Source organism: Polyodon spathula, chromosome 14 (assembly GCF_017654505.1).
Source record: "Polyodon spathula isolate WHYD16114869_AA chromosome 14, ASM1765450v1, whole genome shotgun sequence".
NCBI classification, from domain to species: Eukaryota; Metazoa; Chordata; class Actinopteri; order Acipenseriformes; family Polyodontidae; genus Polyodon; species Polyodon spathula.
Genome location: NC_054547.1, coordinates 1,123,218 through 1,150,938, shown reverse-complemented (window position 1 = coordinate 1,150,938; position 27,721 = coordinate 1,123,218). Strand labels below are relative to the sequence as shown.

At 44.4% G+C, this 27,721-nt stretch overlaps 1 protein-coding gene and 1 long non-coding RNA gene across 5 annotated transcripts; one reads left to right on the top strand and one right to left on the bottom strand.

Annotated features, from left to right (window-relative positions):
• Positions 1-106: 106 nt before the first annotated feature.
• LOC121326966 lies at positions 107-8,587 on the top strand. Of its 2 annotated transcripts, none has more exons than XR_005951518.1 (3): positions 107-283; positions 828-993; positions 8,547-8,587. It is a non-coding gene; the product is annotated as an uncharacterized LOC121326966 (long non-coding RNA). The 2 variants fall into 2 exon arrangements; XR_005951519.1 differs by lacking the exon at positions 107-283 and adding an exon at positions 293-379.
• On the bottom strand, positions 2,819-20,519 carry LOC121326949 (tyrosine-protein kinase receptor Tie-1-like). Of its 3 annotated transcripts, none has more exons than XR_005951517.1 (24): positions 20,186-20,518; positions 19,364-19,660; positions 18,684-18,794; positions 17,671-17,826; positions 17,117-17,248; positions 16,746-16,886; positions 16,008-16,136; positions 15,535-15,680; positions 15,266-15,410; positions 14,684-14,842; positions 14,014-14,148; positions 13,485-13,775; positions 12,828-13,118; positions 12,381-12,574; positions 10,940-11,150; positions 10,408-10,518; positions 9,441-9,631; positions 8,914-9,027; positions 7,753-7,823; positions 6,230-6,270; positions 4,759-4,855; positions 4,457-4,556; positions 3,259-3,384; positions 2,819-3,194 (listed from the first exon to the last, which is right to left on the bottom strand). XR_005951517.1 is itself a non-coding variant. In XM_041270614.1 (24 exons), the coding sequence occupies exons 1-23, from the start codon at positions 20,232-20,234 to the stop codon at positions 3,313-3,315; spliced, it is 3,384 nt and encodes a 1,127-aa protein (XP_041126548.1). In that variant the 5' UTR covers positions 20,235-20,519; the 3' UTR covers positions 2,819-3,221; positions 3,286-3,312. The 3 variants fall into 3 exon arrangements, 2 of the variants coding, with proteins under 2 accessions (XP_041126548.1, XP_041126549.1); XM_041270614.1 differs by having other exon boundaries at positions 2,819-3,221; positions 3,286-3,384; positions 20,186-20,519; XM_041270615.1 differs by lacking the exons at positions 19,364-19,660; positions 20,186-20,518 and adding an exon at positions 18,075-18,255 and having other exon boundaries at positions 2,819-3,384; positions 18,684-18,772.
• Between the last annotated feature and the right edge of the window lie 7,202 nt (positions 20,520-27,721).

Here is a 27,721-nt window from a genome sequence, read left to right as displayed (position 1 = left end):
TCGCGCACGGCGCTTTACTTCTGACGTTTGAAGTTCAACGCTTGGCCCTAATCACATGATGAGGGTTGACCTCACTCGACACGCCTCCTGAAACGTCACAGTCCGCAGTGTTGCTGCCGCGGGAAGCGTGTTGTCCAGCAAGGACGGACTTTAGGAAAGTTAGACGTGTAACTAACTCACAAATCGGTTATTAAGTTATACTCGATTTGTTTGCGTGATTGGAGTTGAGTTACGTGCTCCTGTATACTAACTGCTGTAGTTAGTATACTTGAAGATTATTAAAGTATTTTTATTTTATTTTTCCACTGCGATAGCATTTCTGTGTTCTAGGCTGCATCTCAGTATCTAACGTTTTATTTCACTTTACCGCAGTGTTGTGGTATGGCAAGACTTTTTCATGCAGTATTAAGATTGTATTCATTCTTTGCAAGTTAGATTGAGTTGATGCGTCGTTGTATATGAAATGTAACCTGATTCTGCACACTGTAAACATGCACTGTTTGTTCATCTAACTCGTACATTAAATGAGTGCTCACAGGCACACTTTAAAACATCAGGCTGTGTCGGCAGTCGGCAGTAGGCAGCTAGTAAAATAATTCCTCCAGCACAATGTGTGTGCATCACCAGATATAAGATAATATGATAATAGATAATAATTTGACCAGCCACAAGGTTAAATGTAAAAGAAATGATAAAGAAAGGGTGTTGGCAGTCATCTGGAGTAAGTGACCACAAGAGTGATGCATTTGACATTTGCCTTCCCCCTCCTCAAGTCTTCGAGACCCCGCTCTGTCCTCTCCCTGACCCTGCTCTGTCCTCTCCCGCAGGTGGCAGCTTGTCTGGGGGTGTGTGGCAGTGCCTGGATATCTGCATCAGAGCCACGGAGATCTGCGAGTTGTCCAGCCCGCGTAGCGGCTCGGGGCTGGTGGCATTGAGCCACGTGATGGAGGCCCTGGATGAGATGTTCTCCTCCCCCTACATCTCTGCCATCAGGTGACCCGTGCTGAAATAAGACTCCCACTGTGTAGCAGTTTGATCTATTCCTGGTTTTACTAAAATATTAATAGAGCACTCCTGAGATTCTCATAGTGTACAAACTAGTTAGATACGTTTCCTTTGCCAGTTCTGCCACAATGCAAATGTCTTCATTGAAATGTATTTATTTTAGGAGGCTCTTGCTTGGTTGTTTTGCAGTCACCATGCTTCCCGTATGCATTTACTGTGGTTTACCATGTTTGTTTTTACTCTACTTCTCCACTTGTCTGTATTTTACCGTGCTTTCTGCATGCTCTGGTACACCGCAGAAAACCTTTATAAGCAAGACTCTCAAAACAGGGGCATTTACTGGCAGTGGCTGCTGGGCAGAGAGTGTGAGCAAGGCAGGCAGGGAGAGAGAGAAGAGGGGAGCACCAGCTGCAAGCAGGGGCCAGACACTTGGGCTCTGAAGCCATAGGACCCTGAGTCTGTCCTGAGAGTTAGGGGAGAGGCTGTGAAGCTGTAGGACACTGAGCCTGTCCTGAGAGTTAGGGGAGAGGCTGTGAAGCTGTAGGACCTGAGCCTGTCCCGAGAGTTAGGGGAGAGGCTGTGAAGCTGTAGGACCTGAGCATGTCCTGAGAGTTATGGGAGAGGCTGTGAAGCTGTAGGACCTGAGCCTGTCCTGAGAGTTAGGGGAGACGCTGTGAAGCTGTAGGACCTGAGCCTGTCCTGAGAGTTAGGGGAGAGGCTGTGGTCTGAACCTCGCTGCGCTTCTTCATCTGGATTTGTTTCAGAGAGCACCCCCAAGCCTGCTGCTGCTGCCAGGGCATGAGGAAACACTGTGGCAGACCAGTGAGGCACAGCAGGGGAAAAGTGTTCACAACTCACAGACCGCAGGATTCTTAAAGTGTGAAATGTGTTCTTACGATCTTGACACTTGAGCAACCCGGGGGGGGGGTGTTATGAGAAAACATCCGCAGCAAGTTCTCCCATTAACCTTTTACAGTCTGGATGCATTTCTGTTTATTCGGTGTACATACATGGGGCCACAAATGGGCCACGCACTGCAGATTTATTAAGACACATTGTGGTACATTAAAGTAAGGCTGTGCCAGGTAATAACCCAAATAATATCTTTAAATGTGATTCGTCCTGTCATCACAGGCTTATACTTGCAAGTCTTTGGTTTAAATGATAAAACACACCTTAAGTATACATCTCTTATGTGAATGTCAGTGCAAGACACTTAACATTAAGTGAATTGTATCTTGGATACACAGATGCTACAGTTAAATACAGTACAAGAGTACAGCTGTTACTGTGGCAAGAGAGCACTGCAGCTCGGCGTCCTACAGTATACAAGCAGGCCATTAAGTGCCTCAACATCATTCACTCCAGTTACACTGGCTGTCATCTCTAACCACGGGAAGAAAGACTGGACCAGCCCAGTTAACCTGCGCGCCCGCCGCCCGCGGGGCGGGCGGGCGCGCGCCACGGCACGCACGGCACACGCACGCACGCACGCACGCACGCACGCACGCACGCACACCGGCTCCAATCCAGAGCAGGTCCAGCCCCATGCAGAAGTGAATTGTGGTGTCATTCCTTTCTCAGTCTGCCTTTTGTATCAGGCCTGTCTCACGTAGCACTGTCACTTTATTCTGCAATAGTTCTCCTAGTTTGTAAGTTCTTCTGGTTTACAAATGCAGCAGATAGTGGTGTAACAGTACAGTCCTGGTGTGATATATGTTGCCATGGTTGTCATGTTCCTGGTGGGCTACTTTCTATGTAATCAAACGGTCAGTAATGATGGGATATGATGGACATGTTTTCTTACAATAGCTATACATTTTTTCTTTATTTCTTCATCAATCCGATAGCCTTTGGAGGATTACAAGTATCTTATTGCTTTTACTCATGTATCACGATATACTCGTCTATCACGATATCTCATGACAGGAAGCATCACGCTCCATCATTAAAGAATGGCTCGCTACACCACCTGCAGATAAAGGAACTCCATTTTCTTCTTTTCAACACGTTATAAAGTTCAGTCTTTGTGAATATTTTTTTGTTTTGGTTTTTTTTTGCTGCTGTTCTTCTTAAAGATTCTTATCACCTTTCGATGATCCAGCAGCATGGCAGTGGTCAGCTCCAGGTTTAAATGGGAAAGTGTGGGATGGTCTGGAGGAGTCCAGCAGCGTGGCAGTGGTAGGCTCCTGGTTTAAATGGGAAAGTGTGGGATGGTCTGGAGGAGTCCAGCAGCGTGGCAGTGGTAGGCTCCTGGTTTAAATGGGAAAGTGTGGGATGGTCTGGAGGAGTCCAGTGGGACCCAGCTCAGGCCTCCTCTGCGGTGGCATCAATTCCAGCGTAGGTGAAGTTCTCAAACAGAGCCATGTTCACGTAGGCCTGCAGTGTGGGGACAGAGAACAGGAATAATAATAATATCTTTATTTTTATATAGCACCTTTCATAGTGGACTACCATCACAAAGTGCTTTACAGAAGTAGGCTGTGACTGTGCATTATATGCAGAGTCACTTACAACATTGGTTTAACATCTCATCCGCAGGATGGAGCACAAGGAGGTTAAGTGACTTGCTCAGGGTCACAGAGTGAGTCAGTCAGTGGCAGCAGTGGGATTTGGACCGGGGACCTTCTGGTCACAAGCCCTGGACTTTAACCACTGGACCACACTGCCTCCTGTATGAGGTCTGACAGCACAAGATACGCCCATCTAAACACGGAGCGCGGCACAACTGCAACTTGTTGTGTTTATCCTAAGCTTAGAATGTGAATGTACAGTGTGTTGCCTTGTGCTTTTTTATCAGGCTTGACTGTACTCTGGTGGTTATTTATGCTCACCACTGCTTTACTCTGCTTTCCCTACTTCCACTGGCTTTTCCTACAGATTTATGTTTTTGCAGTAAGCTAACTGATTTTTAAAAAATCGAAATAAAATGGTATATAATGTTTTGCTCAAAAGAGCCAACTTCCCAAATAGGGCATATCAATGATATGCCGATATCATATCTGTACATACTGTATGAAATGCTGGACATCTTAAATAATAAATGTGTCCGCGTTAGCTTCCTGCCTGCACAGCCCTGATAGCTTGCCAGAGTTGGTTCTCAAGCGCACCCCATGATAAATGGCAACCACAATTTAGGCTCTGTCTGAAAATGCATCTCGTTTCATTCTGAGAAGCCCCAAGGTTCCTGTGATGTTTGTGTTTCAGTGAAATATGAAACATGTGAAAAGGCACGGTCCGTCTTTCGCTCCACCAGCGTGAGTGTAATATTGCATCTGCATGGTCAAATGAATGCAATTGACCTGCGCTACTGTGTAAACACTAATGATTAAACCTGATGTTTTTTAGAAACATATACGTGCAAAATATTGAAGAATATAACTGAGATAAAAATTACAATCTACCTATGAATACTGACATCTGCAGTATATTTCCTATGTATTTTGCATACCTTTCTAGCTTCCAGCATTCTGTTCAGCTGCACTGAGATCTGAGCGAAGGTGGGCCTCTCGTAGGGGCGGTCTCTCCAGCACTGCCTCATCAGCTCGTATCTGCAATTACAAATGCATTACATCATTCCCAGCCAATCACGGTGCTCACAGGTGTGTGACAGTGCTTGGCTCGCTGAACACCTAGACACTCTGCAGCATGGCGATTGGCTGCTGCCTGCACCAATGACACTGACACACCTGAAACTGGAAACATGAATAAAGGAGCACACGATAGAGATGATCACTGCTGTGCTGTACTTACACCTCATCATCACAGTTCCTTGGCTTCTCCATCCTGTAGCTCTGTGGTAATTTCTCATAGAGCTCAGCGCAGGTCATCCCGCAGTAGGGAGTGCCACCTGGAGCAGGACAGGACCAAAGGGTTTAAACACTCGCCACCACTCCACAGCTAGCCCCATCCCAACGAGACCTGCTCTACAGCTCCATCCAGGAGTGCTGTTCTAGTCCTGGGCTAACAGGTACAGGTAAATCATCCGCGTGCTTTAAGGGGGTCAAGGAATCGGGTTCAATTGCATAATTAGAGACATGGCTGGACTGGAAAAGATGATTTTTTGTGGAATTTTCAAAGTCATTTTTGGGGTGCAGAGACAATCAGCACTTATTTTCCAGATATCCATACCATGGAAACGTTTTTGTTTTACACAGCAGTGAGCTGGTGGGTGAGATTAGCACTGGTGAGTGTCTGTCTCACACCTCACTCACTGGGCTGTGAGTGTCTGTCTCACACCTCACTCACTGGGCTGTGCGCATGAGTGTCTGTCTCACGCCTCACTCACGGGGTTGTGAGCGTGAGTGTCTGTCTCACGCCTCACTCACTGGGCTGTGAGTGTGAGTGTCTGTCTCACACCTCACTCACTGGGCTGTGAGTTTGAGTATCTGTCTCACACCTCACTCACTGGGCTGTGAGTGTGAGTGTCTCACACCTCACTCACTGGGCTGTGAGTGTCTGTCTCACACCTCACTCACTGGGCTGTGAGTGTGAGTGTCTGTCTCACACCTCACTCACTGGGCTGTGAGTGTGAGTGTCTGTCTCATGCCTCACTCACTGGGCTGTGAGTGTCTGTCTCACGCCTCACTCACTGGGCTGTGAGTGTCTGTCTCACGCCTCACTCACTGGGCTGTGAGTGTCTGTCTCACACCTCACTCACTGGGCTGTGAGTGTGAGTGTCTGTCTCACACCTCACTTACTGGGCTGTGAGTGTGAGTGTCTGTCTCACACCTCACTCACTGGGCTGTGAGCGTGAGTTTCTGTCTCACGCCTCACTCACTGGGCTGTGAGCGTGAGTGTCTGTCTCACGCCTCACTCACGGGGTTGTGAGCGTGAGTGTCTGTCTCACGCCTCACTCACTGGGCTGTGAGCGTGAGTGTCTGTCTCACGCCTCACTCACTGGGCTGTGAGCGTGAGTGTCTGTCTCACGCCTCACTCACTGGGCTGTGAGCGTGAGGGTCTGTCTCACGCCTCACTCACTGGGCTGTGAGCGTGAGGGTCTGTCTCACGCCTCACTCACTGGGCTGTGAGCGTGAGGGTCTGTCTCAAGCCTCACTCACTGGGCTGTGAGCGTGAGTGTCTGTCTCAAGCCTCACTCACTGGGCTGTGAGCGTGAGTGTCTGTCTCAAGCCTCACTCACTGGGCTTGTGAGTGTCTGTCTCAAACCTCACTGGGCTTGTGGGTTCACTGCTGGTGTCTGAAAGGAAGCTAGAAATGTGCTCACCTAAGCTTACAATCTCCCACAGCAGCACTCCGAAAGACCACCTGAGAAAGAAAATACAAGAATTTGTAATGAAAGAAAATTGCCATACCTTTAATTCAAAATAAGAATACATGTACTTTAAAACATTTTCAAAGATTCTGTTAAAATGTTACATGTGCAGAAGGCTGTTTTTTTAAACGCTCCTCCTTCCATTCTTTACTCAACATGACTGGCGGTATATAGAATTCTAACCCTATTTTACACACATACTGTACCCCACAGGAAAAACAAAACAAAAACAATCTCAAGTCTTGATTTTTTGGGGTTTCTTTAGCTGTGTTTTTAATCTCCCAGCAGTAACACAGTCACTGCATGTTTATAGTTATTATTCAATCTTGACGTCTGTAACAGACACAGAAGATGCCATAAACGTGCCATCAATCACAAAACAAGTGTTATCTTAACTAATGACTCCAGTTATGATACGAACATGTTGTTTGTTTGTTTGCTTGTTTGACAGTAGAGTGACTAGATTACAAGCACAGCAGTAAAGACGTTCCAGCGTGTGGACCAGCCATATCCGAGCACTGCAATGTGTTGATTCCTGATACAGGGCTGTTATTTCTCTAGCTTGGCTGGACTCGCTGTCCTGACTCGAGTTTAGGACACTCTTAAGCCTTATCTTTGTGGTGTTTTTTTTCCCCCACTTCCTTTGTTCTGAATTACGCTGCACAAACAGTTCACAACACAGTATAAATAGACCTCTTTCTGACCACCTAGCTGCGGCTGTCTCTCATGCTTGCTTCCTGGTAAATGTTATCTCTCGTCTAGCAGACTTGTATCAGCAAGAGAAGCAGGGAGGCCGAGGGGAGATTTCATGTTTACATGCTAAAGAAGTGTCACGTCTATAAACAATGGAGGTCTCCTTCAGTAGGTTTATTTACTTACTTATTTATTGGTACAAAGCATGTTTTCTGCGATAAATCGCAGAAAAAAACAACCCCCTGGAACATACAAAAGAGGGCATTCAGTACTGGCGCCCAGAAGAGCTGGGGTTCAAATCTGCACTCAGCCACTGAGCAGGCTGCCAGCCAGGGCCTCTGAGAGTGACTTACTGGGTGAGAAATGCAGTTACTCTGGAAACAAAACTCTCAGATCCCAGTGATCAAATAGAAAATATTTGTATAGATCGGCCATAATGCATTGTGCACTAACGCTGCCTCAGTCGATTTCCGTTTCCGCTGGCTCCTAGTGGAAAATGCTATTCTGACTAGTAATTATAGCAATTATTTGAGAAATACAACTTTTAGTACTGCTGTAATGTGAGGGGGACATTTCCCTGTTGTTGAAAAAAGTGAGGGGGACACACCCCCTTTGTAAATCACACCTATGGTATGGTTATGGTGACTGAGAGGTCTAGTTAAATGAAAGAGAGAAAGCTCTAACCAGTCTAAAACAAAGAATGAAAGTTCTATCAAATGATCTCTCATACTGTATATATCAGCTTGTATCTACCTGCAACACAGACAGAAAGCCCTACTTACACATCACTCTTTGTAGTATAGACGCTGTAGTTTAGAGACTCGATTGCCATCCATCGTACTGGCAGTCTTCCCTGGAAAATAAAGGTGGTGTCATTGGACTCATTCTTAAAATCATCCAATAAAATCATTTTAAAAATGATGCATATACTTATAGGAGCTGCAATGGTTGCCTTTAACAGCCAGAGGTTCAATATTGAACCTGCATATAATAATATAATAGTGTGTTGTTTTAAATGACTAACCCTACAGGGTCTTTGCGTGCTTTTTGTGTTGACTGTGAATACCATGGCTTCTGATTTATTTCCAAATTCTTAAACTTTAAACTTCAGAGTTTAAAAAAATAAAATCTCCAGGATGTGACAACTAACACAGAAAACGATACAAAGAGAATTTAAACATGAAGAATAAATGAATTAGGATTTCGCACCCATACTCATTTATATAAATAACGTGTTCTATACACCGTGTTAACAGGGCACTGATCACACAAGAGTTAATTGCATTGGAGGCTGGCATCACTAGCTTACAGTACAGACCCGACTTCCTGTGAGTATTTAGAGGTCAGGGCTGTAACTCACAAACACAGCAGACAGTAAAAAAAGTGAAGCTGTCGTGAACTGCAGCCCTGACATCTCATCAATGGTTTAGTCTGTTTGAAAGAAAGACAGAAAGAAAAAAGACAAACAAAGAAAGTCCATCCATTATCCGCCACCTGCTGTTCGGAGTACGACATTACTTTGTGAACGGCATGTAATTTATCCATCCATTATCATTAACTGCTTAATCCTTTACAGGGTCACGGTGAGCTGGAGCCTAACCCATCAGACACAGGGCGCAAGGCGGGACCACACCCTGGGCAATTTAGAGTGACCAATCAACCTGAACAGCATGTCTTTGGACTGTGGGAAGAAACCGGAGTACCCGGAGAAAACCCATGCGAACATGGGGAGAGCATGGAAACTCCACGCAGACAGACCCCTAGGCCGGTCCCTGGCGCTGTGAGCGAACCACCTTGCCACCATGCCACCTCAAGAAAGAAAGTTTTGTCTGTAATTCTTACACTACAGTATATAAAAAATATGGTGTTTCCATTTACCATAACCCCTCTAAAGATGTATTGTGTGCTTACAGTACAATTCTGAATGCATGAAAAATACCCACCATAGTCTTTTTGACATACACTTCTTCTCCCCTGGAAAGGCCAAAGTCTGCTATTTTAGCTGTCAGATTTTCCCCGACTAACACGTTTCTTGCAGCCAGATCTCTGTGAATGAACTTTAAAAACAGAAACAAAACTGTTGCGACACATCGAAGAGAATGCTGGAAACTCAATGGCATTTTACATCCGAACATACAAGCAAGATGACACACGATTATGCAGGTGGAATAAACCCCTTAATTAGCGCGTTATCAGCCGTGTAGTCGAGCCGCAATACAGTTCCCATACGTTGTTCTGCCGCTGACACGCAGACACATAAAGCATTCTGAAAAACACTTTGTGGAAATACCTGTAGAAATGAGATAAATGCATTACCTATTATATGTGTTACTCTACAGCTACAGATATGTGTTCAGTGTACAACTAAAATGTGAATCTGTATAATAATTCTTGTTTAAGAACAGGTATATATTCGTGGTGCTTTGGTCCCCTCAGATTCAGGACTCCACGCTGGTGGCTGTGTGCTCACCTGTTTCTCGCTGAGGTACTGCATTCCAGTGGCCACGTCGGCTGCGAACTGCAGCAGCTGCTGGGAGGTGAGCGTGGAGGCCGTGCCGTGCTCCTTGGCGAACGCCGGGTCAGTCTCCAGCACGCGGCTCTTCCGCAGGAAGTCCAGCAGGTTTCCGAAGGGGGCAAACTCGATGGCGATGTACAGGTAACCTGGAGAGGGACACGCTAGTGCTCAGTCACGCTGGCTTCGCCCTTAGAAAGGTTTACTCTGGGAAATCTGTGTGGTATTTTTACTTCTTCCATGCTTCTACTATACCTTTACTGTACTGTAGTTTAGAATGGTTTGCCATGTTTTGTAATATGCTTTACCTTACCGCTCAGGGTTTTAGAAAGCATACCTATGCTTTCACTGTGCTTTATGACACTTTGCTGCACTTTTAACATGGGAAACTTTTATAAGAGGCGCCCATTGGTTTTGCATTCACATTAACAGAAGTGAAAATGTCTTTATTTTTTTTTTTAAATGATGAATCGAGGCCAGACTTGCTTCTTCTCCAGAGCAAACTTTTTACAAGTAGGAAAATAGAACTATTTTCAATAAAAAAAAATTGGCTCTATTCACGAAACTTTTAAAAAGTGCATAAAACAAACAAAGAAACAAACAAACAAGAATCAAGCAACATACCTACTAAATCCATTCTGCTCCGGAGTGAAAGAGCAAATACACTGTCTGCAGCCCAACAGAGGAGAAACATGTAATTGTCTCTCCACTAGAAGGCGCTGTTTGTTCAGTTTTCATCATCTTGTTGCATACAGCACGTACAGTCATTTTAAAAATGACTTTCTTAATGACTTGGAAACTAAGACTATTTTCTAATCTATATTATTATAGTATAGTACATCTTTACACAAAGTCACTTAGTACAAAAGAAAATTTAGCAGTTACTATTTTTGCAAATATACAGACAGACAGACAGACGGCTCACCTCTGTTCTCGCAGGCTCCGATCAGGTTGATGATGTTCGGGTGCTGCCCCAGTTTACAAAGGACCTCCAGCTCTCCTGCAAAATCCCTGTGGTCATTCTCTGAGGCAAACTCTAGGGGGAGAGAAAACGAAACAGTTGAGATTTTTTTGTGCTTGTGTTACTGATAGGAAAGCTGATGAGGGCTGTGGTTCCAAGAGGCTCAGTGTTAAGCACTGCCTTCCGTTAATTACACATAAAAAAAAAAAAAAAAAAACATTTGCTAGCTTCCCAGGCTCTGTTATCCCTTATAAAAATGTACAACAGTAAAAGCATAGCAAAGTGTAATAAAGCACAGAAAGCATGGCAAAACATAGCTAAGCATTGTAAAGAATAGCAAGGTATAGTAAAGCATATGAATACACATGGCAGACCAGGGTCACCTCTGGTTTAGAGAGTATAACCGTGGGAAAAGCATGGGGAAACATCTCAGAACATGCTGATCACAAAGAGAGAAACTCCAGCCTCCCCTTTCGGGTCGCTCATGCCCTCGGACCTTTTAACATCTTGATGGCGGCGCTGATCTTGTTGCCGTCCTTCTTGATCATGGCCTTGATGACCTGTCCAAAGTTGCCCTCCCCGATCACGTCCTCGAACTTGATGTCGTCCCACTCCAGGATGGGGTAGGTCAGGGGCTCGGACTGCGGCTTGGGGCGACGGGTCAGGGTCAGAGTCCCCGAGTTGAACTGCAGGATGGTCTCCTCACCCTGGGTGGAGACTCACGCATAAGCAAGGGCACCTCTCAACACATGTCAGATTAGAAATCAAGGGCAGCTCTCAACACAGGTCAGATTAGAAATCAAGGGCACCTCTCAACACAGGTCAGATTAGAAATCAATGGCACCTCTCAACACAGGTCAGATTAGAAATCAAGAGCACCTCTCAACACAGGTCAGTTTAGAAATCAAGAGCACCTCTCAACACAGGTCAAATTAGAAATCAAGGGCATCTCTCAACACATTTCAGATTAGAAATCAAGGGCACCTCTCAACACAGGTCAGATTAGAAATCAAGGGCACCTCTTAAAACAGGTCAGATTAGAAATCAAGGGCATCTCTCAACACATTTCAGATTAGAAATCAAGGGCACCTCTCAACACAGGTCAAATTAGAAATCAAGGGCAGCTCTCAACACAGGTCAGATTAGAAATCAAGGGCACCTCTCAACACAGGTCAGATTAGAAATCAAGGGCACCTCAACACAGGTCAGATTAGAAATCAAGGGCATCTCTCAACACATTTCAGATTAGAAATCAAGGGCACCTCTCAACACAGGTCAGATTAGAAATCAAGGGCACCTCTCAACACAGGTCAGATTAGAAATCAAGGGCACCTCTCAACACAGGTCAGATTAGAAATCAAGGGCACCTCTCAACACAGGTCAGATTAGAAATCAAGGGCACCTCTCAACACATTTCAGATTAGAAATCAAGGGCACCTCTCAACACAGGTCAGATTAGAAATCAAGGGCAGCTCTCAACACAGGTCAGATTAGAAATCAAGGGCACCTCTCAACACAGGTCAGATTAGAAATCAAGGGCACCTCTCAACACAGGTCAGATTAGAAATCAAGGGCATCTCTCAACACATTTCAGATTAGAAATCAAGGGCAGCTCTCAACACAGGTCAGATTAGAAATCAAGGGCAGCTCTCAACACAGGTCAGATTAGAAATCAAGGGCACCTCTCAACACAGGTCAGATTAGAAATCAAGGGCACCTCTCAACACAGGTCAAATTAGAAATTAAGGGCACCTCTCAACACAGGTCAGATTAGAAATCAAGCCCCCATTGGAACCTATTAGCATCAACTACACTTTAACACATATTCCAGCAGGGCGTTGTTCCTGCAGTTCAGTCTGCAGCGACCCTGGCTCTCTGCTCTGCTGTTAGCAGCTGCTCTCCCCATGTGGGGCGGCTGAGCACTGGGACACACTCACGGATCCAGACTGGTAGGTGAAGGTGCGGCGCTGGTGGCAGAGGTTCCTGCGGATGCAGAAGAGTGTGAGCAGGGCCAGCACGATGGTCAGGCAGGTGGCCGACACTGAGCCCACGATGGCCAGGATCAGCTGCTGGTCATTGCCCCCCTGCAGCCCCTGCACCTCCTGTGTGGTCGGGGTGAAACTCGGGGGTCCTGGGAGGAGATGGAAAGAGAATCAGAGAAGGGGCAATAATTACAAGAACATGGGAACATGAAAAAGAAGGCATTGTGACAGTAAGTTCTCATGTTATATATAAAACATTAACCAATGAATGCCCTAATAATATCCAGTCCCAGTTTGAATAAATCCTTCTCAGGTTATCTATCAGGACCGGCTCCTCTGCTGTCTCATTGCCAGGGCCATTCACAAACACAGTAAGTGTGCAATGGACTGAACCACACCCACCGTCCCCCATCGTCCAGGCAGTGACAGGGGCGCTCCACTCCCCCGGCACCTTGGAGTTGGCTCGGACCCGGAACTGGTAGTGGGTGCTGCCGTTGAGGGCCGTCACGTCCTTGCTGGTCTTGTTGCCGTCGTCGGTGTCGACCCACTGGTGCAGGCTGCCCGTGCCGACCTGCTTGTACTCGATGATGTATTTCACGATGCCCCCGTTGGGGTCCACAGGGGGCTGCCATGTCAGCCGCACCACGCTGATGGACTGAGGGGTGGCCTGGACGTTGCGGGGGGATGTGGGGCCTGGCGGGGGGCAGAGACAGCGCACACTTCAGGGTCTGGAACGGTACTCATGCAAAACTCAACACAGACTTTCAACTGCAGTGTAAGAGGTTGAATAAACTGCAGAAGTGAATGTACACTATCTGAACTGTGTGCATGACTGAGCATCAGAATTAACAGATCGCAGTAGTGGGCAGGCTGTCATATCAGCTCTGAGATACACAAATAACTATTATAATTGCACTGGCCAACACTGGCTTTAAAAATCCCAGGTTGTATTAGTGCAGGACCATATTAGCTTCTGTATGTGAAATATAAGGAGCCTGCTGGCTCAGAATCTGGTCATAGTCACATTAGTTCTCTCTTTGGTGCAGTGCTGGCAGTTACCCTGGCTGGTGATGCGCACGGGGTACGGCTCGGATGGCGGACCCCGGCTCCCGCAGTTGATCATCATCACCTCCACTCGGTAGTCCTGCTTGAACTCCAGGTCTGGGATCTTGGCAGTGCGGATGAGCAGGGAGGGGACCTCCACCTCCTTCAGCAGGGTGTTGGAGGAGCTGAAGAGACGCACCACGAAGCCGTTGCCATTGCCGTGGGCCAGGGGGATACTCCAGCTTACCGACAGGGTGTTCCTGCTCTCCACTGCGGTGAACTCGATGATCGGCTGAACTGTGGGTTCTGGAAGGGCAATGGGCAGCGAGGAACACGTAAACATGGATGTGAAGTCACAGGACCACAAGCGCAAAACAATTAGACTTGGCAGGTGGCGGCATCAAATAGTGGGAAACAATAACCCAGGACTACACCAGCATGGGTAGCATGTGTTGCCTGTAAGTGTACTCTATATACACTGACTGCTTCATAATGACAGCGACCCTCTCTCTGAGTCCAGGGCAGGATTAGTTCTGGCAGTTACCTGGACAGTCAGTTTCCAGGTTGGCCTCGGGTCCTTCAGACCCCTCCCCCCCCTCTCCAGGACGGGTGAGCTGGACGCGCACCTGGTAGCTGGTGGAGGGCTTGAGGTTTACTAGAGTGGTGGGCTCATTGTCGACTGTGGGGGAGAAAAGGAAAGCAATCAAACACACACTAGGCTTGAAGCCTCAGAAATAGCACCTAGAGTTCAGCAGCCAGGGTAAAACATTGAAGTTATTTCAGTATTTGTAGGTTACACAGCTGTCTTCTTGATCTAACCTACGACTCCACTGCTGCCTTGTATGAATGAGTAGTTTTTGGTTCTCATAATTTGTGCTTTAAGGTTCATCGTGGCTTCAACCATCTGCAGGCGCTAAATCAGGGGTGTCCAAAGCTGGCCCTTCCAGTCCTGGTCTTCTTTCCAACCCTGTTCTAAACTGTTTCATGGAACCAATTAAACCTCCATCCAGACCCTGAAGTAGTTCATTCTCTTTTTACCTGTTAAACCTGGATTGGAACAGCCCGCCAGGACTGTGATTGGACACACCTGAGCTCAGTCTTTCTTTGGTTTCTCTCTTCTATACCTTTGGAATGAGCACTCCTAGTAGGAGCAGAGACTCCAAGGACCTCAGGGCGCGGGGCACTCAGTCGCTCATCCTGCCTGCCAGCCTTACCTATGATGGAGGACCATGGGGCCCCGCTGTCCTTGGGTTTGTATAGGAGCTTAGTGGAGATGATGGGCCCGTCTCCTTGGAAGGTCTCTGCAGGCAGGACCACCAGCTGCTTGCTCCTCCTCTCCAGCAGCTTGGGAGGGGTGTTGGGGGAGGGCGGCGCTGTCAGGACAAGCAGAGAGTGAACCTCTTTTAGATGCAATTCAAGGGCAGTCTGGCTCAAGGGTTATTATTTTTATTTCTATGGCAAAGGCTTTAAAATGGTTTGGATCGTGTTCAATCAATCAATCAAATTATTTTCCCATAGCCATCTCAAAGCAAGTTGACCTAGGAGAAATTATCTCATCAACAGAAGCTGGAGGTAAAATCTGGAGCCGCTCAGTTTTGAAGGGGCCGCTAACTCCTCTGGGGGGGTGCAGAAAAATGCATACTGCAGAGAAGGCTGCAACTGTGGAACAATGCAGTAACACTGATATTGCAGCTCCATTGTGGCGTATTAAAAGATTGTTTATATTCTGATCTGGACTCGATCCTGAGATCGTTTAGAATTTGTATTTTGTCTCCTCAATGAACTCCCTCTCTTACTCTTCACTGTCAGGTTGAACTTGCGTGAATCCTGCCCTCCGTTGGTGGAGACGCGGCACTCCCACAGCCCCCCGTGCTCCTTCGACAGCCTCTTGATCTCGAACATTGCAGTGCTCTTGTTGGACTCCATGGTGGTGCTGGTGGCCTGCAGGAAGAAGGACAGGGATAGTGCTACGGGTATAACGATCTATCCTGTATCGATGAACTGTGATACTTTCTTTACCTAATCTACCTCTACCCCTACCTCTAACCCTCACCCTCACTCTCACCTTCAAGACAGCACCATCAAGCTTTCTCAGCTCAATGCTGCCGTGCCCTGGCAGTGGGTTCCCCGACGCAGAGCAGGTGATCCTGGGGCTGGAGTTCAAGTTCCACTCCAGGTTACTGGGATTGTCCAAGATCTGGGGGACACCATCTGGGAAGAAAAAAAAATAGTTTTTGAATGACTGGGATTGGAGAAGCAATCATTGATAACATCAGCATGTATTATCAATATGCATTTTGTAGCATGAATACAACCTTTTTTTTTTTTTAATTATAGCTCTTTTATCAATAAAAGTGAAATCTAAGTGCTTATATCAGTATTACAATTAGTATTATGTAGACCAGGAATGTGAATGGGATTAGATTCAGAGCAGTGGCACTGCGGAACTCAGCAGCACTGGGGCAGAGAAGGTTAGCAGTTTCAGCGGGCAAACACATTGGCATGGAAAGAAGGAGAGCGATTTAAAATGCTGCATGCCTGATTGTTCACAGTGCTGCCCACGCCACCCTGTGGGACACTGGCAGCCACTGAAGGGGTTGCAGGTCCCTCCATTTCTGCATTCGCAATTCAGCTGACAGCCGGGCCCATAGGACTGTTTATCACAGGCTTCACAGGGGAGACAGAATTAACACAATTAACATCCTTTCCAACGTTCATGTAAAGGAGAGCATTAATAAAACAAACAGCACTTTCAAAACAACACACAACATCACAGCTACCAGACTAGCACTGCGGTGATTGAAAACAGCAAAGAGAACTGCTTTCAGAAACGAGGTTTAGATTAAGATTAAATTAATGATTAAATTTAGATTTAATTAATGATTTGATTTCTTAATAAAGTTTGTCAATTTCTTTACTTGCTATCGGTAACAATATATAAAAAGTTTATATTGCAATGTCATGCAATTTTCAAGTAATTATTTTATTTACCACAAGAAAAAAAAAGGTATTCCTTTTAAAGTCATTTTCCATTGGATTGTAGTATGTTCATATTTTATATCCTATTCATGAAATAAAAATCCTCATTCATTTCTTAAATAACAGGTGTGGATAAATCAGACTTTCCCTTGCCTTGTATTATGATAAATCCAAAGGTGAATAAAAACCAGAGGAGGAACTGCAAGCTGAAACGTTCAGCAGGTTTTGCTTGCTTGCTTGCATACACGGAGGCAGGGCTGTGTTTTCTCAGCCTGATCCTCGCTGTCCGGTACTCACCCGTGCTGCACTGCGGACCGTTCCAGCCACTGGCACAGCTGCAGCCATAGGGATCCGGGAGGCAGAATGTCAGCCCGCTGCAGTCCATCTCCACTTGGCACGATTCCTGGCAGTTACGACCAAACATCCCCGACCGGCAAGCTGCAGGGAGTATTAGACAGTAAATACATGTGTACACACACATTACTACAATGTTGTTATATATAGTTACAATGTACTTAACGTGAAAATCTTATTGCATGAGATACGTAAGAGTTAGGTTTACAGTTATGGTTAGGATTATGTCATGCAAACATGTATTACACATGAAGTACATTGTAACTATGTAACTGGTTGGGTCCCTATGATGACCCCAGTCTCTGTCCTCTTACCTGTCTCACAGTGTCTCCCCATGAAGCCAGGTGGACAGATGCAGTCCCCGTCTTTGTCATGGCAGACCCCCCCGTTCAGGCACTCCTGACAGTCCTGGTCACACTGCGGGCCCCACTTCTTAGCTTCACATACTGTCAATCAAACACAAGCACACCTTTACTGGAGCTAAAGAATCAAACACAAGCACACCTTCACTGGAGCTAAAGCTGCGCTATGTAAATGCTATAATTTTATAATTAAGAACACATTTTCTTTTTTGTGTTTTATTAAAGTTTGTATTAGACTGTTTTCAATGTAATGGTTTTTATGATAAATAGTGCTATAGAAATGTGCATTGTATTGTAGTGTATTGTATTGTCTTGAATGTTATATATATGGTTACTTAATCCTCTTGTGCAAAATTGTTCACTAATAAATGTTTTGCACTTATATCATCTTTTCTTATGTGTTGAAATTATATTGTATTACATGAAATATACCAGTATTTCACAATCATCTGGGTAAAGCCTTTTCACCAAACTCAGATTGGGAATTAAAGGGACTTGGTGGTTACCTCTGACTATTAGTCTCAGAAAGACGCTGAAAATGGGACTTTCAGCCAGATAGCCGGCGCTGTAGACCCCTGTGTTCTCCTCCTTCACTCCCTCCATCGTCAGGACTATGGTGTCGTTAATGATGTCTCCAGCGTGACTCATGTGGTGGTAGTTACCTGCAACGCAAAGGCAAAATCTGCCGTTCATGAAGTTTACTTAAGAAAGAGTGTCCCGGAGTTAAAGCATAGCAAAGTGTAATACAGAACAGTGACAGCAAAGTATATGAAAGCAATGTAAAGCTCAGACAGGTATGCTAAAGCATATTAAAAAACACAGCAAACCATGATCAACCACGGGGAAAAACATGGGAAAACTGCAGAATTACTGCGGTAAGCTTTTCAAAGGGAGTCCTTAATATACTCACTGAAACTGAAGCTTAAGTCAGCAGAGACAAGAGGAGTCACATGCAGATTGGAACAGAACAGCAGAAACCTCACAGCTCCAGAAATAGTGCTGAATAACAATGGCATTTGAGCATGCATGTACCCATGCGTGTGCACGCTATATACAGCACCTGCATCAGTCACAACAGCATGGGATAGAATCTGAAAAGAAGAATACTAACACTACTACTAACACTAATAATAATAATAATAATAATAATAAATAATAATAATAATAATAATAATAATAATAATAATAATAATAATAATAATAATAATAATAATAATAATAATAATAATAATAATAATAATAATAATAATAATAAATAATAATAATAATAATAATAATAATAATAATAATAATAATAATAATAATAATAATAATAATAATAATAATAATAATAATAATAATAATAATTTTATTATTTATTTATTTATTTATTTATTTTAATTGTTAGGCCCATGAAATTTGTTTTGTGAAAGTGGTTGAAACTCAGATTTCCCAAGTCCTGACGCCTCAGTTCTCCCCCCCTCAGTGGAGAGCAGTGAGGCTCAGTGCTGCAAAGCGTGCTCTCGCTGAGTTTACTCACCATTGTACTTCCACATGATGTCTCTTTCCTGGAACTGCAGCACCTTCACAGCCAGCTGCACTGTTTCTCCCTTGTTCGCTGTGACCGAGAGGATCTTTGGCTGAAATTTGGCTGAAAACAAAAGCAAGGAAGACCCAGTCCTTGTAGAACAGTTCTGTAGAAAGCAGGGTTGTTGGCTGAAGAGCTCCATGGCTGCTATACCAGGTACTGTGTGTCTCACAATGCTTTCAAATAAACTGCTTTCAAGAAGGGATGTGATAACAGTGGCTTTGGTTAGCCATTATAACTAAAAGAAGGCTTTACATCTTTTTTCTGACCTGTTACTGGCCTCTTGCTCATTGTGAGGAATACCTTTCCCTACTTTGGGGGGTTCAGTTGGGGTTTATGCAGATTTATTTTATTTCAATATCCAGCCCGTATATTTGTAAAACTTGGGCTGCTCTTCCTGGTACACTAACATTTCCTGTGCCTTCCAGAATTCCTTTGGAAGATGACCTTAACAACAGAAAGTAATAGGAAACCAGGAAGAAGGGCACTTAGCTTTTCTTTCATCGCAGTGCTTGAAAATAAAAAAAATAAAAAACAAACATGCGAAAAAGGGACATGCAGGGGACCAGCGTCAATGCTGCTGATAAGGGTATTTACTGAATGCACAGTACAGCACGTGCTGGGCGCGGTACCTTTTGGGTTGTTGTTGATAAGCACCACTTCTGTCTGCTCGGCTGAACTCTTGGCTTTGCAGTAGAAGATGCCCTGGCTGTCCAGTGGCTTACTGAAGCCCGTGGCTCTCAGCTCTTTACCCCTCCCCCGAATGAACTGAAACTGAGGTGGATTGGGGACCTTGAAGATGTTGTTGTCTTTCCAGATCTGCAGCTCCATCTTGCTGGCTTCCCGCTCCCCCGAGATGCAGGACAAGAAGAAGCTCAGTGCAGAGTTGGCACTAGAGTTAGAGATGAGGATGGTGTCTAAAGCAGCCCCTGCGTGAAAGGAGAACGGGTTTATATGTCGTGGAATCAACCTCACAAACTCCCGTGCACTCAAGCAGAGCGTCTTTGCTGGATGCTCCACTCGGGAGCCCCGTCGAATTATGCATTTTTGACTGATTATTATGGGCTGTTGTTAGTTATTAGTCATAACAAAAAAAACTGTTTACCATGTGGTTGAGAAAATGTAGCAATTTAACATATGGACCATATTCTTGTGAACATCTTTACTGTTCCTGTTCAATAAAACCGCTGTTAGTAAAATAATTATTTAAGTCTGGTCATTTTGAGTCCTGATTATTATTATTATTATTATTATTATTATTATTATTATTATTATTATTATTATTATTATTATTATTATAATATAATTAATGGTTTACATTTGTATGGTAATATTAAATGTAACAAAGCATGGACTACAAGTACAATATATTTTATACATTTAAAAATATTTCAAACAAGTGATGAATAGGTCAAAGCATCACAAAATAAACAAAAACAAGACCCTGACCATACCTGACAACGAGAAAACACCGATCAATACCCACACGCCGAGAGGCTTCATTAGCAACAGCAGATCTGTAACCCAAAGGAACTCAGAACTCAAACTTTCCGTCTGATAACAAACAAAAGCGGACTGATATTTCCCAGCGTGAAGGCTCGGATCTTACGTGCTGTTCTACATTTAAAAATCTGTCATCCGAGATCCCACAGTTCTTTCTTTTTTTCTTTAAACAATACATACAAGTGGGTTGAGTAAGAATTGAATGCGGTTCCTTGCTTTTCTCTCACTGCTGCAGAGGTTTGAGTTTTTGGGTGGGAAAGGAAGGAACCGCGTCAGAGGGGAAAGCTTTCTGCTGTGAGAGAAACTGAGCCGTGAGATCGAGCGGCTGGAGTTTGGGGGAGTTTTCATAAAAATATAGTTATTAAAGAGACCATTGAATCACCACAGGTAGATGCCAGTTCAAAAATGCTCCAAAAAAATTACAAAGTAGGCTGTCCTCAAATGAGGACTGTGGCACTGAATGGGTTAAAACCCATGCTTGTGGGATAATTGATCTTTAACACATGGGACAGGAAAAACTTTGATGTCACACCACTCACCACACATTGTGTGACAGGGGACTTCACTTGTAAATGGGGTGGATTCTTGTCTTTTATTTTGTGTTATATAGAATGCAAATGTTCAGCAGGTCGGTTGAATGTGTGTTCTAAACGCAGGGCATGCTTCAGTTTGTGTCATGTTTGAAGTTTTTCATTTCCATGTGAGAATGTGGATGGAATTAAGTAAAATGTGGGCCTTGACTGGTGGGCCAACCAATTATTCAATGTAGTTTAGCCCATCCAGTGTGTATAAAGACTGCCCCTGGCCTGTCTACTCAGTGTGTATAAAGACTGCCCCTGGCCTGTCTACTCAGTGTGTATAAAGACTGCCCCTGGCCTGTCTACTCAGTGTGTATAAAGACTGCCCCTGGCCTGTCTACTCAGTGTGTATAAAGCTTGCCCTGGCCTGTTTGCTCAGTGTGTATAAAGCCTGCCCTGGCCTGTTTGCTCAGTGTGTATAAAGACTGCCCTGGCCTGTTTGCTCAGTGTGTATAAAGACTGCCCCTGGCCTGTCTACTCAGTGTGTATAAAGACTGCCCCTGGCCTGTTTGCTCAGTGTGTATAAAGCTCAGTGTGTATAAAGACTGCCCTGGCCTGTTTGCTCAGTGTGTATAAAGACTGCCCCTGGCCTGTCTACTCAGTGTGTATAAAGACTGCCCCTGGCCTGTCTACTCAGTGTGTATAAAGACTGCCCCTGGCCTGTCTGCACAGTGTGTATAAAGACTGCCCCTGGCCTGTCTACTCAGTGTGTATAAAGACTGCCCCTGGCCTGTCTGCGCAGTGTGTATAAAGACTGCCCCTGGCCTGTCTACTCAGTGTGTATAAAGACTGCCCCTGGCCTGTCTACTCAGTGTGTATAAAGACTGCCCCTGGCCTGTCTGCGCAGTGTGTATAAAGACTGCCCCTGGCCTGTCTGCGCAGTGTGTATAAAGACTGCCCTGGCCTGTCTGATCTAGTGACTTGGAGCAGAGCCATGCAGTCACTTCTAGGTCATTCTGAGGAGGGTTTCCTGACAACTTCACATGACTGTTTTTGACTGCGGTTGGAGTCATTTGTTTTGGTTTCCTGTTTTCAAATAGCTTTTGTTAAATCTAAAAAAAAAAAAAGTGTCTAGTAATATAAAGCTGCTACAGTAATGTAGGGCAGTAAAGTTTTTGTGTTCTCTTCAGAGGAGCCAGCCAGGTTCAGAGAGTGTGAGCACCAACCAACTATTATTATAACAACTAATAACATTAATAATATAATCTAAACAGCGCAAAAACTGTAACATGGCCAAAACAATAGAAAATGCATTCCAACATTACAGTAACAACACAGACCACAGCATTATCAACACAATGGAGGCATTAGCAAACAGAACTACTGGACCTTCTGCTATCAGATTGCATGAGTGAGAGTATGAAGTTAAAGAACACTGCCCTTGATTGGCTTTGATACAATGTGTCCTGACCAGCGTGCAAAGGTTCGTACAGCTGGCGTGTCAATTTGAGAGCTTCAGCAGTGTTGCGTGACACGCTGCCAGTACAGATTCTGTTCTGTCCCCCATTGGTGAGATGAGATGAGGATAAAAGCTCTAGAACGGTGAATGCAGACAAGCCCAGTGTTTTTTTTTTGTGGTTTAGACTCTTACTTGCGCTGTGCGAGGTCGCTGGTTTGTGTCCTGCCTCTGCTTTGTTACATAAAGCTAGTCTCTCCTTGATTACTATAAAGCCTCCCTCACAGTATTCCAGATCTCTCACCCCTGGCTGGGCCATGAAAACCACAAATAACTGCGGCTCAGAGTGGCCTTTTCTCAAGTTTCCTGTCCAAACTGTGAAGAGTCCTCCCTGCCTCAGAGGATCCGCCCTGAGCTTTGATGTCCACTTATGATAAAAAGCCATATAGACACACATAATTATTATTGTCCTGAAGGCAGCCCTTCTCTAGAGCCAAAGGGGAAGGTGTCCCCCTCCCCCCCAGGTCCAACTTCCTACTCCTTCCCCTTGGGGGGGCCGGGTGTTGTCTTTAGGGTTGCTGTGTCAACGCTTTGTCTCCGGCTGGGCGGTGGAGTCAAGACCGCTGAAAGAGGGAGCATTGTCTTGAAAGGTTTCTGTAAATTCAGCGTTAATATTTAGTAGCTTATTTGAAAATGCAGTGCTTGAACAGGGTTGCCAGGCATATGCTCCTTTTCAAAACACACCGAAATTCTTATTTCTGAGGAAAGAGATTTGCTCATTCTTTTAGCATTCCTGAATATGCTGATTATATCAGACAGGATCTGAGTGTGCATTTGTACGGCAGAGAGATTAGGATAGTAGGTGAAGATTTCTAAGGAAAATAACCCATGGTGTTTGTACTCTTCCAGCTTTGTGTTTATGGAGGTCCTGCTGATCCCTTTAACTCAGAGATGATAGGCTCCTCCCAAGTCCTTCAGCCTCCAATCAAAGGGCTTTCCTTCAGCTATTTCCTCCAGTGGTGCACCCTGTCACTCATTGGATCATGATCTCCTGTTTTGGCCCATCAAGCAGATTCGTGCTTGATCTCACTACAGTTTTATACTTTTCATATCTCATAATGCACAGTGCACTTTCCATATCTCACAATGCACAGTGCACTTTCCATATCTCACAATGCACAGTTCACTTTCCATATCTCACAATGCACAGTTCACTTTTCACATCTCACAATGCACAGTGCACTTTCCATATCTCACAATGCACAGTGCACTTTCCATATCTCACAATGCACAGTGCACTTTTCACATCTCACAATGCACAGTGCACTTTCCATATCTCACAATGCACAGTGCTCTTTCCATATCTCACAATGCACAGTGCACTTTTCACATCTCACAATACACAGTGCACTTTCCATATCTCACAATGCACAGTGCACTTTCCATATCTCACAATGCACAGTGCTCTTTTAACATCTCACAATGCACAGTGCTCTTTTCACATCTCACAATGCACAGTGCTCTTTTCACATCTCACAATGCACAGTGCTCTTTTCACATCTCACAATGCACAGTGCTCTTTTCACATCTCACAGTGCTCTTTTCACATCTCACAATGCACAGTGCTCTTTTCACATCTCACAATGCACAGTGCTCTTTTCATATCTCACAATGCACAGTGCACTTTTCATATCTCACAATGCACAGTGCACTTTTCATATCTCACAATGCACAGTGCACTTTTTATATCTCACAATGCACAGTGCACTTTTCATATCTCACAATGCACAGTGCACTTTTCATATCTCACAATGCACAGTGCACTTTTCATATCTCACAATGCACAGTGCACTTTTCATATCTCACAATGCACAATGTACTTTTCATATCTCACAATGCACTTTTTGCATCCTACACAATGTATTCCATCCTTTTCCAAATGTCTGTTTTCAGGTTTTTGTTCTTCCTATTTTGACTGTGTATCTACCCATTGCCTACAGAGACTGCTATACACAGGATCCCACTTTTGGAGAAATCTATGGTATTTAATATCATCCTTGTTATGTTCCTGTTAGTATATTGTATATTTCTCTCACTCTTTTCTAAAAAATAATTGTAATACAGAAGTTTTGAAAAGTTGCATGAAATAAATTATTAACTTAAATGCAATTAAAAAAAGATAGCTTTTTTTTTTTTTTTTAAATAGTAGTTTAACTTAGAATAAAGGTCATAAGAGAAGCACAAACAAAATACTGGGGGGAAAACTGAGAGAGAAAGTGTGTTGTGAGTTTTCATTTCCAGCTATTGTCAAGGGTGCTGGCAGCTCTCCACACGCGCTGCTCCCTCCTCACCAACAAGGCCAGGACTCAGGGGAGTGCGAGGGGCACCAAGGGGAGTTCTAATGGGCACATTAATGGAGAGACAGCCTGATTTGGAAATGGAGCCAGGATTTCTCCTTAATATTTTGGTGTCGCTACTGGATAAAAAAACATGAATGGGGTAATGTACTATAAAGCACCATATAACACCGACTGTAGTTCTCAAAATGTTATTTCAATCAATGAACAGAAACACCCTGTTATTGATGTAACGTTCCTGGCTGTCAGTCCTCAGCCTTTTCCACATGGCCACAGATACTCTTTGCTAATTGTGCACAGGCAGTACAGTACTGGAATAGCTTCCTGCTTACTGTCAGTATATCCCTCTGAACTTGTTACAGTATAAATAATGCATTATAATCCATAGCAATGCAATGCCAGTCTGGCTGGCTGGCTTTCGTTCTTTCTGAAGAGCTCCGTGGATGTGCAGGGGTGAAGTGTGTTCCGCTGACCAACGATGAAGTTATACATCAAGGTTACTGCTGAGCATGCTACATCACTGGATATTATTGAGCAAGAGTGAAGCATGACTGAAAGGAAACACACACAATTAACTTTGAGAGATGGGCCAGAATCTGAAAGCAGTGGATGCATTTAACCCTTAACCTTAAACTAGAGGGACCATGTGACTCCGTCCACACTAGGACAGTTTGGGTCAGTTCAGTTCATACCCAATGCATCCTGGTATGTTTTACCTGTCACAGGTACCTTTCACAGTAGGACTACACTTACCAGAATGCACTGCAATGCGAGTTGAAAAGCCTGGACTGTCCCAAACTGTCCTAGTGTGGACAGAGTCACATGGTCCCTCTAGTTTAAGGTGAATTTAAATATTGTTTTCATTAAATTTCCATGAATATATACCAATAAAAATCAATAACAGATAGAAAAACAAGTTAATCTCAAGAATGTGTTTTGAGACATTAAGCGAGTCATTCTCTATCAAGCTGGGGAGGTGTCCCTGTTTGTTAAGCTGAGGAATTCGGCAGGAGGAGTGCATGGCTGTGATAAGCAGCTCCGTGTGAGAGGGGCTCTGAGAATGTCCTGGTCGGGGCAGTGAGGATGCAGGGTCAGCTCAGCGCGGAGAGATTCCTCAGGGCTGGATTTCCTCTCAGCATCTGTGCACGCTGTCACCCTGTGGCTCTTCTCTTACTGTGTCCTCCTCCAAAGGAAGCAGCAAAGTTAAAGACATTGTAGCTAACAAAACAGTCGTTCCAGAATTATAACCAGCCGTGTGTACACGAGAACACCCAAGTGCTTCTGGAGTTTTGATTGGTTGTGCATGTGAAACCATGCAATTCATTTAATGTAGAAAGAGAAATGAAACACAAAGCCACACATGGTAAAATGCATGAGACTTTTTAGAAGATGCCTATTTAAAGCACAGAGCGGTCCAGGTTAAAGAAATCCCCTACTGACTTGCATTCTTTCAGCCTGTAACATAGTTTGACCCAGAAGACACTGCTGAAGTGAAATGAACAGGAAATAAAGAAAAGAACCGCTTACAGTACAAGCCTCTCCAAATTAAACATCTCAGGTGAAGCAGTTCCAGTAACATCCTGGAGTAAGGAGCTTTGAGAATCTTATTTAATTTTCAACTACCGGTATGTATTTTAATAAAGACAACATTTTGACTTTTTCATTTAATTACAGTATTCCTCAAATCAAAAAATCCATTGCATTAGTCAAACAGATCTCTCACAGATTGATTGGACAGCAAAACTATTCTTTGAAGAAATGAATTAATGAACACGCAAACAAGCTGCTCTTTTATCCCCACCCCATTCCAGAAAAAAAGGTGCATTCCATTGTTTTAACTGTGCTGCCTTTCCAACACACTCCTCACATCAACAAGCTCACAATCATGAAAGAACCTTATTTTTGCCTTGTGAAAGAAGAATGTGAATGGAAATTTGAAAAAGGCGTGCTCTGCACTGTCCATACTGTATCTGCAGATAGGGAGCGTTTCCATGCTCATATCCATCTATGATGAGAGAGGAGTGACAAGCAACAGGAAATCTGGGATGAAAACTAAATAAAATTTCATATTTCCACTGATCAGATTTACCCCAGTGGAAAAAGCACCATGGACCGGAGCTTGCCTCTGTGGAAACAGCTGGGGGAGGGGGGGGGAGGGGAGTGTCAGGTTAAACTCAACTCTTAATGGAGAGATTTCCACTGGGCTGCAGTTAGCTTCAATTAAACTTTCTGATATAGGAGAACACAACCTGGGCAGGCCACTTGCACTCTACTTTTTCATCCTGGTGTCTGTAGCTTCACTCATGTACTTTTAGCCAAAAACATTAATATTAATTCCAAGTGTGATACAAAATAATATGTGATGGATGGTGGGGCTTCGGTCTTCATTTTGATGAACGTGAATCAAGGCTCATAGATACTCACCCCCCACCCCCCCACCCCAGTCAATAGAAGAGGATCTCTCTCACCTCACCTGCTTGCACAGCCCATCAGGGATTACAGGGAGATCCCAATCCCTTGAGGCTGGTAAAACATGACATCATACCTCTGGGCTGTTTCAAACCAACCTGGTCCTAAAACTATTAAAAGCTGTGATAAATCCATGCAGTAGTTTAACACTGCAACACTGCATAGAATGACAACAAAGACACACATTGATTATCTTTAAGATATCTGCTTTAAGAACAGCAGCGCCACAGTTCAAATATCCGCCCCCAAATACAAACAGCTGTGAAAGACAGTCCTTTTAAAATAGACTTCCCAGCTATGCCAGTAATGACCTTGATTTCTCAGTTTGTTTTTTATGTACAGATGTCAGGGACGGGCTGGAAATGTTCCCCAGTAGAACTGTTTTCTTCCAGGGTGGGAAGCAGGGTCCTGCTGACTGTCACTTTGGTCTCGTCTCTCGTCTCTTTCCCCGTGCCGCCTCTACGTGAGTAACTTCTAAATCATCGGCACAGACGGAGCTGCTGAAACCAGCACTGCAGTGGCTGAGAGACAAGGAGGAAGTGTCCCTATTGTTTGCAGGGTCATATCTCTCTTCCTGTTGGGCCAAACGAGGGGCTGTTTATTCATTTAGTTTAGCCCGCTCGTTTGCAAAACAAACCTGCTTTTCAGCCTGGCAAGCAGCTGATAAAATACCAAGGACAAGCTCCT

What these genes read in the sequence shown, in the direction of transcription:
- LOC121326949 (XM_041270614.1), bottom strand. Translation starts at nt 20,234, where the DNA reads ATGAAGCCTCTCGGCGTGTGGGTATTGATCGGTGTTTTCTCGTTGTCA. An exon ending in TATCAACAACAACCCAAAAG is followed by an intron (nt 18,795 to 19,363) that starts GTACCGCGCCCA and finishes TTTTGTTTTCAG; the next exon opens with CCAAATTTCAGCCAAAGATC. An exon ending in CGTGCGCATCACCAGCCAGG is followed by an intron (nt 13,119 to 13,484) that starts GTAACTGCCAGC and finishes GCCCCCCGCCAG; the next exon opens with GCCCCACATCCCCCCGCAAC.